This window comes from Phodopus roborovskii, unplaced genomic scaffold (assembly GCF_943737965.1).
Source record: "Phodopus roborovskii unplaced genomic scaffold, PHOROB, whole genome shotgun sequence".
NCBI classification, from domain to species: Eukaryota; Metazoa; Chordata; class Mammalia; order Rodentia; family Cricetidae; genus Phodopus; species Phodopus roborovskii.
Genome location: NW_026125543.1, coordinates 2,089,240 through 2,104,054, shown reverse-complemented (window position 1 = coordinate 2,104,054; position 14,815 = coordinate 2,089,240). Strand labels below are relative to the sequence as shown.

The 14,815-nt window shown below is 40.4% G+C and overlaps 1 protein-coding gene across 5 annotated transcripts in view; it reads left to right on the top strand.

Annotated features, from left to right (window-relative positions):
- Window positions 1-14,815, top strand: part of Nbea (neurobeachin) — a 511,635-nt gene that overhangs the window by 271,427 nt on the left and 225,393 nt on the right. For all 5 annotated transcript variants that reach the window (XM_051176972.1, XM_051176974.1, XM_051176973.1 and 2 more), the window contains exons 36-37: window positions 4,250-4,358; window positions 7,320-7,486. In XM_051176972.1, coding sequence (XP_051032929.1) covers window positions 4,250-4,358; window positions 7,320-7,486 — 276 coding nt within the window. The remainder of the gene's footprint in view (window positions 1-4,249; window positions 4,359-7,319; window positions 7,487-14,815) is intronic.

Genomic DNA, 14,815 nt, shown 5'->3' with positions numbered 1-14,815 from the left:
TTAGGTTTGGCCTTTTCATGGTGTCCCACATTTCCTGGATATTGTGTGTTAAGGATTTGTTGGATTTATGGTTTTCTTTGGTCGATGAATCTATTTCTTCTAGTTTATCTTCTGCGCCTGAGATTCTCTCTTCCATCTCTTGAATTCTATTGGTTATGCTTGTGTCCGTGGTTTCCGATTTTTTGCCCAGCTTTTCAATTTCCAGCTTTCCTTCCATTTGTGTTGCCTTTATTTTCTCAATTTCGGTTTTCAAATCTTGAACCGTTTCCTTCACCTGGTTAATTGTTTTTTCTTGGCTTTCTGTACTTTCCTTAAGGAATTTGTTCATTTCTTCCACTTTTTTGTTTGTTTTTTTCCTCTATTTCTTTAAGGGATTTTCTCATATCTTCTTTGAGGGCCTCTATCATTTTTATGATGGTGATTTTTAAGTCGTACCCTTCTGCTTCCTCTGCTTTGTTGTTGTGTTCCATTCTAGTTGGTGTAGATTCCCTAGATTCTGGTGGAGTCATGTTTGTCTTTCTGTTGTTAGGTGTTCTCTTGTATTGCCTTCTTCCCATAGTTTCTTCCTGTAGGTGTTGGTGGTGTCTCTTCCCTCTCTCTATGGTCCTTCCCAGATGGGCTTATGTGGATCAAAGATTCAATGTCTGTATCTCTCTGTGGTCCAGGCTCTCTAGGAGGCTTCTCTCTGGCCAATAGCCGGCAGAAGAGGACGAGGGTTGGACTGGAACTTGAGAAGGTTTTGCAGGGTAGTGGGATCTCACTGGAAACTGGCGCTCTCCAGCTGAGACCTCGTTCTTTGGCAGGGGCCGGGATTTGTGGGTCAAGGATCTTGCCTGCAGGAACTCCAAGTGGACCTGCAGAGATAGGCGGATCTCTGGGAGGGGCCTGGGACTCCAGCAGAGGACTGGAGGCGGGGTCAGGGACCAAGCAGGTGGAAATTACAGGTGGTCCCACGTGGATAGTCAGGTCTCCTTTGTTCGGAGTTGCTCCGAGAGGTCTCAGAAGTAGGGTGGACTGTTGGCTCCACCCTCTGTCCCAGTGCTCAACCAGAGCAGCAGGACCGTAGGTGGGGTAGGGCACAGGGTAGGGGGGGGGTAGGCTGGAGGTTGGGATGGGTGGGGGTGTATCAGAGCTCCAAGGGTGCTCTCAAAGGGGACTGGAGACAGGAGCAGCAGGATCAGGGGCCAATCCAGGGAGTTCAGGCGGGGGAGGGGGAAAAGAGGTTGAAGGGGACAGGCAGCCCCGATTGGGCCCAGACTCACCTCTGGCCAATAGCCGGCAGAAGAGGACGAGGGCTGGGCTGGAACTTGAGAAGGTTTTGCAGGGTAGTGGGATCTCACTGGAAACTGGCCTCATATATATTTTTTTTTAAGTCACACAATAACTCCTAGTTACAAAAAGAAATGTTTGTAAAGGGTGGGGACCCTGGAGACATGGTTAGACAGTTAACACACCACCTGCTCTGGCAGAGTACCGAGTGGCTGGCTATAACCTGTAACACCATCTCCAGGAGACATGATGTCCTTTTCTGGTCTCCACAAGTATCCATAAAAATATGAACATATTCATACAGACACACATACAATTACACATATTTTTTTAAAAAAATCTGTTTTAAAATATACAAAAAAGTTTTCACTATTTTCAGCTGACAAAACAAAAATATTTCATTGTTACTCAAAGGGAATGGCACAAAGTAGTTAAAAATACAGGTTTTACTAATGTTAATAAAGATGAAATGTATAAGTGAAATTAGGAGTTTTTCACGTTTTGACATGGGACAAGGCACTTCATTTTCCTGATTGCTGATTTCTTTTTTTTAACTTTCTTTTTATTCTATGAGTCTGATTTCTTTCTTTTTTTTACTTTCTTTTTATTCTATGAGTCTGATTTCTTTCTTTTTTTTTTTACTTTGTTTTTATTCTATGTGTCTTTTACATCTTGTATCTTGACCCCATTCATTTTTCCATCCCTTTGTATCCACCCTCTGTCCCTGCACCTCCCCCAAATAAAAAATAGGCAGAAAAAGGGGGAAAGAGAAAAAAATACAGTAAAAATTTCAACACAGAAGCTGCAGTGTGACTCAATGAGTCATGCAATAAACTCCCTTTTCCGTGTATCTTTACTTGTAAGTATACATTGCAAAGAGTCACTGTTCTGGTTCAAGGCCTTTGGTATCTACTACTTTATTGATGTTGGACCCTCACTGGACTCCTCCTGGATATCCTGTTGTTAGGCTCTGTTGTGGAGATAGTGCAGCTTTGGGTGAATCAGGTCCCTTTATGTGTTCCAGCAAATCACAGATGGAGTGGACTAAAAGTTAAAACCCAGCTGTAGGGTTGGTTCACCTACCAGCTCTCCCTCACCACCAGGGTGAGCTCTCCAGCATTGCCCTTCCTAATTCACCTGTTGCAGCATTGAGCATGGAGTGGGGCCAGTTCTCCAGCCTTGGAGTCCTCAGGGTCTGCTCTCCCGCACCTACACCATCAGGGCCAGCTCTACTGTGTTGCCCAAGTGGGGTACAGAGACCACTCTCTGGAGTACTATAGCTGGTGGGGGGCAGGATAGCCCTCCTGCTCTTATGACCCCAGGGCCTCTCTCCTCCACCCATGCCACCGATGAGTAATGGGAACAACCCTGCCACAAACACACAACATCAGGGCTAGGTCACCGTCACCTCTGACCACCCCTTGAGCTCTGCTGTGCTGTCTAGGTGAGGAACAGGGCCCACTTTCCTGAGTTCTGCAGCTTGTAAGGGCAAAGCTCAGTTCTCTGTCTGTTACAAGCAGTACAAGGGGTCAGGGAGAGCATCTCTTCCCAACCCATACTGTCGCATGACAGCAGAGTAAGTGGGGACAGCTATCCCATGGTTACAACTTCAGGGCTGGCTCACCCATGCCTCTGCCAACAGAATTTCCTCTATTGTTACCCAGGTGAGGTACAGGGCCTGCTCTCCAGAGTGGTGCAGCTGGTAGAAGGCAGGGACAGCTCTCCTGCCCTTGTGACCTCAGGGCCAGTTCTCCTACCTGCCTCAAATGATGGGGTAGGGAATGGGGGAGAAAGAACTCTTTCCTGCCCATGCCACCACCAGACGGATGGGTGATAGGAACAGTACTTCCTTGCTCACCACCTCAGGACTGGCTCACCCAACCTGCACTAACAGGCTTTGCTCCATTGTGTTGCCCAGACAAGGTCTCCCAAGTGCTTCCGCTGCTGGAGGTCTTACATTTAAAAATGAAAGTGATACTCCTGAGGATTCTGTGAGGGTGAAGAATTTTAACCGTTGGTCATGGAAGTTTCAGCCAGTATGGCTGTCACCATGAACCAGAGATTGCTGCTTTCTCACTGTGGTTCTCTTTTGCCTGGGTTTGCTAAGCAGTTCTTTGGTCTTATGGAATTTCCAAACCAGATATTACCTGCTAGGTTGGCTTGAAGCTGAAACTTTTTATGGACTTGGGGACTGGAGCATCTCTATGGTATTCAATGCTTTCTGTGTGATGTGGGCTGCAGCTTGACAGCTGACTCCAGAGAGAGTCCCAACAAAGTCAAAAGCTGGCAGCCATCCTATGCCATTAACCTGAGTGACATGGCATCACTTCCTCATTCTGCTGTGCACAGGAAGCTACAGAGCAGGCCTCTAAGGAAGCAGAAGTAGGAGTATCAAAGTAATACTGCACAAGAGTGTGCCCTTCTAGAAAGAACTGCCTCAAAGAAGATTGAGGGAGGTCCCGGGTCAGTCAAAAGATCTCTAAGACAGGTCACTTTGAGGAAAGCAGATTGCTGAGCATACCAGCTCCACATGAAGCTGATAATCCTGGGGCAACTCTATGGTACATGCCAAACACTGGAAACCCATGGAAACAGAACCAGTATCTGCCTGTTAAGATCTGAAGCTGGGGAAATAGGGATGCAGGAAGTAGCAGTTGACTGTCCATTACATTAGAAAAGCATGGGTTTTTAAGAAGTAGCTTAATAGTGTGCCCTACTGTAAAATTTGGTTTTATTGTAGCTCTAAGAATTTAGAATCTCCTCATTTGGGAGCTTTAAAAGACCTTCAAGCCTCTCAGTTGCCTTGATAAACATGCTACAGTTATAATTAAAATATATCCTCTCCTTTATAATTAGCTTTACATAAATTTATGCATAATTTTTGAAATAGTAAAAGTATATTATTGAAAAGTAATTGGACAGTCCTCCCAAGAAAAAAACTATCAGGGAACAGTGATTGCAATGGTCTTTGTCCTTTCAGATTGCTGTGCCATGCTATGAAGGACCACATAGTTCGTGTTGCTAATGAAGCTGAGTTCATCTTGAACAGACAGAGAGCAGAGGATGTGCATAAGCATGCAGAGTTTGAGGTAAGGTTGTAAAGTCAGCATCACCTCTTTTTTACCTGACATAGGACAGAGTTAAGAGGGAAATACCACTGATGGCATTTTATGCCCTGCTTTTAAAGATTCCTCAGTGTCAATCAAAATACTGATACATCATACCATGTCACTCTGTCATGTTCCTTCACCATTGGGAGAGAGTGGGTTGACATCATTCTCAACTACTATAAAGAAAGAACCTTGAGATTCTAAAAACTTTGTTTTCAATCTACTAGAGCTCTACATAACAACTAGGTGCATGTGGCTGCTTGGTGTGGTTTGATGAATGAACACATATGGGTTTCAACAGATCTAATGTTTCACTATATTAAATACAGCAGTTTAGTATTTCAGATCTCTCAATTTTAAAGGGAGTATTTCAGAAATATATAGATAGTTTAATAGTTGACTTACACAGGCTCCTGGTGGCCTTAGAGATAATAACTGCAACAATTCATTTTCCTGGTGCTTCATGCCAATATGTGAAGCTATAGAAGACAGCCTGCCATTCTAGTGTCCATGTGGTTTTTATCTCAGTACAGCAGCTTACTGAGTCGTGCACATTGGTGGACTAGGTCTAGTCACAGATAAAAAGCATGTGACAGAAAAATAGCTGTTGTCAATTCATACACAGAGTCACCCCTTGATTGGTCAGATGGAGAGCAGGTTCTTTCTGTATGATGTTTTAAATACTGTATTTAAAAAAAACTGCTTGAAACATCAATAAAAAAGTGTAATGACAGGTAGTTTCCCAAAGTTAAGTTTCATATCACTTCAGCAATAAAAATGTTGGATACTTACCAGGGTATTGTGCAGTATTTTATATGGCTAGAAAAACTGAATTATTTCTTTTTTTTAAGATTATATTCATATATGAAATGTCAGAACTCAAAAGAGTCTTTAATTGCATTTCAACTATGGTAGTAAATAAGATTTAGAATTTTAACTGAATTGTCTGCTGGATCAATTTTGAGGCAGTCATATTTCTCCAAAAAAATATTAGGTTGTTTTATGGGGATATAACAGACCAATATTTGTCATATGAAACATTTCAAATATATTTTCAGGCATGCAGTTATTAGCTATGACCCTTAGCACATATTTAAGCAAAGGGGCATATAAACAATGAAACAAGGGCAGTGTTTCTTTCTCACTTAGTTATAACTGTACCACATAGGGAATATTTGGGCATTGTTTTGTAATTGCTCTGCTGACCACAATGGTCAGCATTCTGCCTGTGTATCCTGTGTGCATCTGTGGCTTCCCTAGCAGAGAAGTAAGATTTTCTCAGACTCACCCCAAGTATTGCTTTTTTCTGAAGTAGTGCTGAGTTTGGTGCCCCTGTGGGTGTGCAGCAGGGGTAGTGAAAGCTTCTGCAGTAGTAAACATGAAGGCTGGATGTTTTTAGGACTCAGTATCCAGTATCCGCAGTGTATACTGTCAGTATAAGTCTAACTTTGAGAGAATAGTCACTAATACTTAATGGATACCCACTCTTTTGTTTATTTACTTCATGTTAGAATGTTAGTAAATTCACTGGTATGTGTCTATCTATTATGTATATATATACACATATACATATATATATATATACATATGTATGTATCTTTGTGCTTGTGTGATAATATGTCTGTGTTTGTGCATCTGTGTCTGTCTGTATGTATGTATGTATATATGTGTATATGTACTAAACATAGCATTTTGAACTACAAAAAAATTGCAGAAGGTATGACATTTGACTAAGCTTGACAATTCTCTGTAACTATCATAAAACCCTGAAGTTAAGGGGAAACATATTTAATTTGATCTGGGTACTTCACAGTTAAGAATTTTTTTTCTTAGCTAATACTGTAATTGTTAACAAAGAAAAATGAAAATTTAATTTTACCCTCCAATGACCTAATGAAATATTAACCTCATTATTGCAGCAGATCTTTGTACTAATTGGTGATTCCCTGTACAAAAAGATAAATTGGAAAATGAATTAATCCTTCTTAGGTTTCTATGGGTTCTTTTTACTGAAGAAAAAGCTTGTCCATAGTGTGTGTCAGCAGACAGGACTGTGTCCCTATGCCTCCTATGCAACAGGGCGTTGCATAGCAACGACAACTGAAGCTGGTTACATGTATTTCCTTACATGTTTGAGATGTAACTCTAAAACCCTAGCCTGAGCCAGTCTGCACAGTAGCTATTCTAAAACTCAAGTCTCCTTTCAGCTCTGTGTCAGAGATTGCCATAACAGGGTCTAATTGATCATCTGTGATGCTAGCATCAGGAAGCAGGAATAAGATGCAGTCATAACAGCTGATGGCTGTGGAATTGGGAAGATGAAATAAGAATGCCTCTTGTAAGATCTTTTGAAGCACTAAATATTAGAGTTAGGAGGGAAACACCGGGAAAGCTTTGTCTCAGCCCCTCATCTTACAGATCAAAAATTAAGTGAAAAAAAGCAAATAGAGTCTGCTTAAATGTGAAATAAAATCCCAGTCTGCTAAATATCTAAGTAATTTTCCTTCTATACTACATTGTTTTTCAGGAAGCAAAAGAATTATATGGCAAATGACAATATTTTTTGTTTTCAAAGTAATTATTGAAATAATATTCTTATTTTAAGTGAGGCATGACTTAAGTTTTAGTGAAGCATTTCTTCTTAATGATTAATTTTGACATGAATTCAAATTGTAAAAAGTGAACCAGAGTATAAAAGTTGTTAATTATGTTAAAATTTTTCAAGGTATTTTACATAAATTTTTCAAAAGGACACATTGTTTTCCAATTTGAAAGGCAGTCCTGCCTTCCTTAGAACAAAGTCTTAACCTACGTCAAATGGGGGGGTGGTTAAATTCAGTTGTTGTTCCCTTTAAGGCTAGAATAACTTCCCTTAAGGGTAAGCATCATTGTTTCATTCTATGTAGTAAATATGTTCTTACTTGTTGCATGCCTTCACAGTCACAGTGTGCACAGTATGCTGCTGACAGGAGAGAGGAGGAGAAGATGTGTGACCATCTCATCAGTGCTGCCAAGCACCGTGACCATGTGACAGCAAACCAGCTAAAACAGAAGATTCTCAACATCCTTACCAACAAGCATGGTGCCTGGGGGGCTGTCTCACACAGGTGAGTGAGGATGGGTGTGGAGGAAGAGAGTAACACATGGTAAAATATACAAGAGGAAATAAACCCATTTTCATGACCACACATTTATTACTGAAGTAGAATTTAAACTATGAAAATGGGTTTTAATTTATTAGTTTAAATCTTCATTTTAATGGTTTAGATGAGAACCTAAATGATGTTTCTTGTTTGTTCTGTTGGTTGGTTTTTGGTTTTTTGAGAAGGGGGCTTCTCTTTCTATCTCTGCCTGCCCTGGAACTCACTTTCTAGACCAGGCTGACTTGAAACTACAGAGATTCACCTGCCTCTGCCTCTGCCTCTGTCTCAGGAGTGCTGGATTAAACTTGTGAACCACCACCATCCAGCTAAAAACATAAATGTTTTGAATTTTTCTCTAATGCCACTAATTTCTATTTTAGAGTAATATGTAGTAATATAACATTTACTTATTCAGGAGTGTTGGGTGTAAGATGTGCCCCTCTTTTTAAAGGAATTTTAAAACTAAGTTTGTGTCATTTTTACCTTTTATTGTATATGGTAATGAAATATAATCATTTTCTGTAGAGAAGCGATCTTTCACTCTCCATGCAAATTTAGGGATTTTTTTCATCTTATATTTATGTTGTCATAGCACAATTAAACCAAAATTGATCATTTATGAAATATAAATTTTCTGTTTTCTGAAGTTCATGGGCATAAAAGGTGTTTTGTTTTGTTTTTGTCTATACACAATGTTCTCAAAAAAAACTACTGAAAAAGGTCACTTCGTTTAGATTACTAGTGTCATCTTTCTTCTCTCTTTTATTGAACCTGTCACTTGTTTTTACTAAATTTCCAGCCATGTGGTGATTTGCGTAGTATAGACTGGACGCCACTGTGGAGCATTCTGGAAGAAGTGATTCTGTTAGAAGACACTTGACAGTCTGTCATGGGCTTACAAGAAAGATTTAAGAAAATCATAGTGTTTTTGTATTTAAGGTCATACTATCTTAGAAAGGCCTAACATCTTAGAAAAAGATTTGCCATTTATAATAACCACATAGCAACCATACTTGTTACTTTCAGGGACTGTATTATCTCCTCAGGCTCTTCATTTACAAGGCAGACTCCATCAATCAAGAGACCTACCACATTTGTGTTAACCTAAGGATGCTCCACTCTCAGGTGGCTCAGCCTTGGCTGCATATCTTATCACCTTTCAAGGGGAAAATATGCAATGCCACTATGTCAGGGCGGTGGTGCACAACCTCATGTCACACAGGATTGTCCCTTGTGCCACCCTTAGACAGATCATTCTCAGTTATATGTCTTATCACCCATCTCATGGGCCAACTCTTCTTTGGTTCTATCCATTACTATACAGGTGCCATTTGTGTGCCTTTTTCTGGAAAGAAATGAACATGTGTCTGTTCATCCTAGAGAGGGCATCAAGAACAGACTAAAGAAACAGATACACACAAATCTAGCTTAGTGACTGACTGTAAGTTAATTGGGACTGTTTAACAGGAGCTTACGTAAGTGAAGAATTACTTCCATGCAATGACAATAACTCATGCAGGCTGCATTCTTACAGCTCCCTACACAACTTGAAACAGAATACAGATCTGAGGCCTCCTCTTCCCATTAACTGTCACTGTCTAGAGCTGTGGGAGGCACTTGTGAGTCTTTTATATTTCAGGAGCTTCCTGAGCCTGGTATGTTTTCTTTACAACCTGAGTTCCATAAGCCTCCTTCGAGAAGGGCATACCAATTTAGAAGAAAGTCCATCCAACAAACACCAAAAGTCTTTGTGCCTGCATGAAACAGTCGGCAATGTTTTTCTTAAATAATTGTGTGCAAGCCTAGCAGCACTTTTCCTATATTCCAGTGGGAATCATGAATTTCAAAATATGTCAAGGAAATATAAACTAACACTTGCTTTTGAATGCTTTCTTGTGATGTTACAAATGTAGCTTCTGGGGCCAAAGAGATGGCTCAGTGAGGGAAAGCTCCCAACTCTGAACATTTCGATTTGACCCCTGGACCTATGTAATGAAGGAGACAACTGACTCACACAAATTGTGCTCTGACCTCCACATGCTTGCCACAGTGAGCACACATGCATACACACTAATAAATAAACAGATAAATGTTTTGGAAAGATTGGATTTCATATAAATTGTCAGCTTTTACATATTGTACATTAGATATAAATATTGTGCATATTGCAAATTAGAATCACTTTATAAATACAAGAACATTGGTTCTCACATTTCCCAATGTAATTCAGAGAGAAATAGAATTAATTGCACATTGGAATTTTTATATCTTTCTGGGTGTGGGTGGGGGGACTGAAAAGCATGTTTCCAAGTGGAGCAGCCATGTCTTATATTAGAGTTCATTTTTCTGGGCTGCTTACATGTATTTGATAATCATAAGGCTAAGGCTCTGTGCTCCCTTGATTACTTTGGTTTCCCTGCTGTCTTTTGGGTCTCCTGTCCTCATGTGTAACCTCACAGTTTCACAACTGGCTTCCCCTGCTGTATCCACACTGGCTTCTGCCTGCATCATGAGCAGGCTGACCTGACTTTGCATGTTGTCCTCTCCTAGTCTCTCAGACTCCAGTGTCTCTTTAGATCACCTTTCTCTGATCATTTTGATCAAATTATCACACTTCTTGTCCTTTTACCACTTCTCTGAATTTATTAGCTTTAATCTCTTTCATGACCCTTAAAAGTTTAAATGTGTATTTCTTTCACCTGGTATTATGGACTTTGACTTTCAACTCTATACCCAGTGTATAGTAGTCTATGTATATAACACATGCTCAATACATAGTCTTTACATTTATTTATGTACTTTTATATTTTAATCAAAATAGAACTATAGCCCTTTCCTCCCTTTCCTTTCCTCCCTCCTTTCACCTGCTTCCATATTGTTCCACTCTCAAATAAACAGCTTCTTATTCTTTGATTGTTGTTATTACATTAGTAATATAATGAATGAAACCTGCTGAGTCCATTTTTGTTGTTAGTGTGTATATGGTTTCAGGGATGACCACTTTGTATTGGATAACCAATTAGAGGGCTTGTGCCTGTGATAAGATAATTCTCCCTCTCTCAGCAGTCATTACTTGCTGTCATTCTTTCTATAGGAACCCAGTGAGATCTTCTCCCTATCCCATTAGTGTGTCTACTGATATTATTCCAGTCTTGTTTAAATAGCCATTTCTAGCTGACTTCCTGGTATTCTGGCTCTTAGAATTTTTCTGTTCCCTCTTAAATGGTGTTCTCTGAGCCATAGATGCAGGAGCTGTGTTGTAGATGTGTTCATTTTGACTGTATTCTTCACAATACATTGATCTCTGCATTGTGTCCAAAAATGGCGTCTGTGATGGTCTCCATTTGAAGATGTGTAGGAGCTACATTTATCTGTGGGTGTAAGAATAACTCTTAGAATATAGTTAGCAATTATGCTGGTCTAGCAAAGTGACAATAGTAGATTCTTTTTTTTACTTTTTTTTAAGAATATTTTTTTAATTTTATATAACCAAGTCCATTTAAATGAAAACAAACATTTATAAACAATATTTGGGAGTTTGGGCATTATTCTTTCTAAACTACTTCCTGCTGGTAAGGGGCGCTGTCGTGAGGGATTCAAAGAGGATTCAGAAATCCTGGCTATAGTCAGTCAGGCTGCTTTGTCCAGCTGTTTTGAATGTAGGATCACCTGGTACTCTGTTTCAGGTGGTCTGGCTTGATCAAACCACATTAGTCTGGAAGGAATCCACATCTTTTCATTTTCTGTGGAAACAAAAATAGAAATCCTTTTCCCCAGTAACTTGTCCTTCAACTTAAATTTTGGAGTCAAAGCATTTTTTAAATTTAATTTATTATTTTACATGTCGATCCCAGTTCCCACTCCCTCCCTCCCAACCTCCCTCACTTACTCCCTTCCTCCCTCCCTCCTTCCCTCCCTATTACCCTCTCTGCCCTCTCACATGCACTCTAAACACCCTCCCATCCCCCCCCACCCCAATTCCATATGTAGGGGAATGTCATCCAGTAGGGGTCATGTAGGTCTGACAGGTCATGTGAAGTAGGGACTAGGGCTTCTCTCCTGTCTCTAGATTAAGGCAGTTATCCCTCCATGGGGGATGTGTTCCCAAAGTCCTTTTGTGCTCCAGGGATACATCCTGGCTCCACTGTCTGAGGTCCCTTAGACTGCTCAGTCCTTCTGGCTGAGACCCATATTCAGGGGGACCTGAGTCAGTCCCATGCTGGCTTCCCAGCTATCAGTCTGGTGGCCCATTAGCTCCTCCTTGTTCAGGTAAGCTGTCTCTATGTGTTTCTGCCGCCTGGTCTTGTCCTCTCCCTCTGCATCTGAGTTCTACTTCAACTCAGTGTTTGTGTTTGCTTTTGTTTTCAACAGGCATTAGTTGAGGGCTCTATGTATGAGTTGTTGATCTGACTCTCCGAAAGGGCATTTATGATAGCCTTTCCATGGAAGCTCAAATTGTTAGTTGGCAGCAGTCTTGTAGTTCTCTAGACCTTTCTTTATGTTCAGTTTTATCTTCAAACCAATATTGGCTCCCTATTTTATGTTCCCTCTCTCTCTGTCTCTCTCTCTCTGTCTCTCTCTCTCTGTCTCTCTCTCTCTCTCTCTCTCTCTCTCCTGTCTTCTATTCCTAACCAGGCTAAATCTTCCTGGTTGCACATGTTTTCCTTTCCTCCCCCTCGTTTTCTCCTACTTCTCTCTCCATTCGCTGCCCCCCCCACTTCCCCTGAGCTCTGGGGGACTTGTCCATTACCATTTCTGTGAGGGACTTTATATGAATCTCTTAGAATACACCTTGTATCCTACTTCCTCTGGTGGTGTGAATTATAGGCTGGTGATCCTTTGATCTAGGTCTAAAATCCATATATGAGTGAGAACATACTGTGTTCCTCTTTTTGTGACTGGGTTACATCATTCAGGATGGTTTCTTCAAGTGCCATCAACTTGCCTGCGAATTTCAAGATACCATTATTTTTTTTTTCTGCAGAGTAGTATTCCATTGTGTAGATGTGCCACATCTTCATTAACCATTCTTCAATTGAGGGGCATCTAGGTTGCTTCCAGGTTCTTGCTATTACAAATAGTGCTGCTATGAACATAATTGAACAGATGTCTTTGTTGCATGGATGTGAATCCTTTGGGTATATGCCTAAGAGGGGGATTGCTGGGTCCTGTGGTAAACTAAATTCCCATTTCCCTGAGGAACCACCATACTGATCTCCAAAATGGCTGTATGAGTTTACACTCCCACCACCAGTGGAGGAGTGTTCCCCTTTCTCCACATCCTCTCCAACATGAGTCATCATTGGTGTTTCTAATTTTAGCCATTATAGCAGGAGTAAGATGGTATCTCAAAGTTGTTTTGATTCGCATTTCCCTGATAGCTAGGAATGTGGAGCATTTTCTTAAGTGTCTTTCAGCCTTTTTGATTTCCTCTATTGAGAATTCTTTCTTCAGTTCTGTACCCCATTTTTTAATAGGGTTATTTGGTGTTGTGTTGACTAGTTTCTTGAGTTCTTTGTATATTTTGGAGATCAGCCCGTTGTCAGATATAGGATTGGTGAAAATCTTTTCCCAGTCTGTGGGCTGCTGTTTGGTCTTGTCTACTGTGTCCTTTGCCTTACAGAAGCTTCTAAGTTTGAAGAGGTCCCATTTATTAATTGTTTCTTTCAGTGTCTGTGCCCCTGGAGTTATGTTCAGGAAATGGTCTCATATACAAATTTGTTCAAGGGTACCTCCCACTTTCTCTTCTAAGAGGTTCAATGTGGCTGGATTGATGTTGAGGTCTTTGATCCATTTGAACTTGAGTTTTGTGCATGTCGACAAACATGGGTCTATCTGCAGTCTTCTACACACCCTCATCCAATTGTGCCAGCACCATTTGTTGAAGATGCTGTCTTTGCCCCATTGTATAATTTTAGCTGTTTTGTCGAAAATCAGGTGTTCATAGGTGTGTGGGTTAATATCAGGATTTTCAATTTGATTCCATTGGTCTACCTGTCTATTTTTATGCCAATGCCAGGCTGTTTTCAGAAGTATATCTCTGCAGTAGAGCTTAAAGTCAGGAATGGTGATGCCTCCTGAAGTTCTTTTATTGTATAGGGTTGTTTTGGCTATCCTGGGTCTTTTGTTTTTCCATATAAAGTTGATTATTATCCTTTCAAGATTGGTGAAGAATTGTGGTGGGATTTTAATGGGGATTGCATTGAATCTGTAGATTGCTTTTCGCAACATTGCCATTTTTACTATGTTTATCCTACCTATCCAAGAGCATGGGGGATCTTTCCATTTTCTGGTATCTTCTTTAATTTCTTTCTTTAGAGCCACAAAGTTCTTATTATATAGGTCTTTTACTTGTTTGGAAAGCGTTACACCAAGATACTTTATGTTGCTTGTGGCTAGTGTAAAGGGTGATGTTTCTCTGAATTCTTTCTCTGTCTCTTTGTTGTCTGAAAAAAAGTAGGGCTACTGATTTTTTTTTTTTTTTTAGTTTATCTTGTATCCTGCTAGTTTGCTGAAGGTGTTCATCAGCTGTTCGAGTTCCCTGGTAGAGTTTATTGGGTCGCATATGTAAACTATCATATCACCTGCAAATACAGTTTGACTTCTTCCTTTCCAATTTGGATGCCCTTGATCTCCTTTTGTTGTCTTATAGCATTAGCTAGAACTTCTAGTACGATATTGAAGAGATATGGAGAGAGAGGGCAGCCCTGTCTTGTTCCTGATTTTAGAGGAATTGGCTTAAGTTTCTCTCCATTCAGTTTGATGTTGGCAATCGGTTTGCTGTATATTGCTCTTATTATGTTTAGGTATGTTCCTGTTATCCCTGACCTCTCCAAGACCTTTATCATGAAAGGGTGTTGAATTTTGTCGAAGGTTTTTTCAGCATCTAGGGAGATGATCATATGGCTTTTCTTTTTCAGTTTGTTTATATGGTGGGTCGGGTTGATAGATTCCCATATGTTAAACCATCCCTGCATTCCAGGTATGAAGCCTACTTGGTCATGGTGGATGATTTCTCTGATGTATTTTTGAATTCGGTTTGCCAGTATTTTATTGAGTATTTGTGCATCGATGTTCATCAGGGATATTGATCTGTAGTTTTCTTTCTTAGTTGTGTCTTTGTGAGGCTTGGGTATCAAGGTTATTGTGGCCTCATAAAAACAGTTTGGCAATGAACCTTCTGTTTCTAACTTGTGGATCAGTTTGAGGAGTAGTGGTATTAGTTCTTCCTTGAATGTCTGGTAGAATTCTGCATTGAATCCATCTGGCCCTGGACTTTTTTTGGTTGGAAGG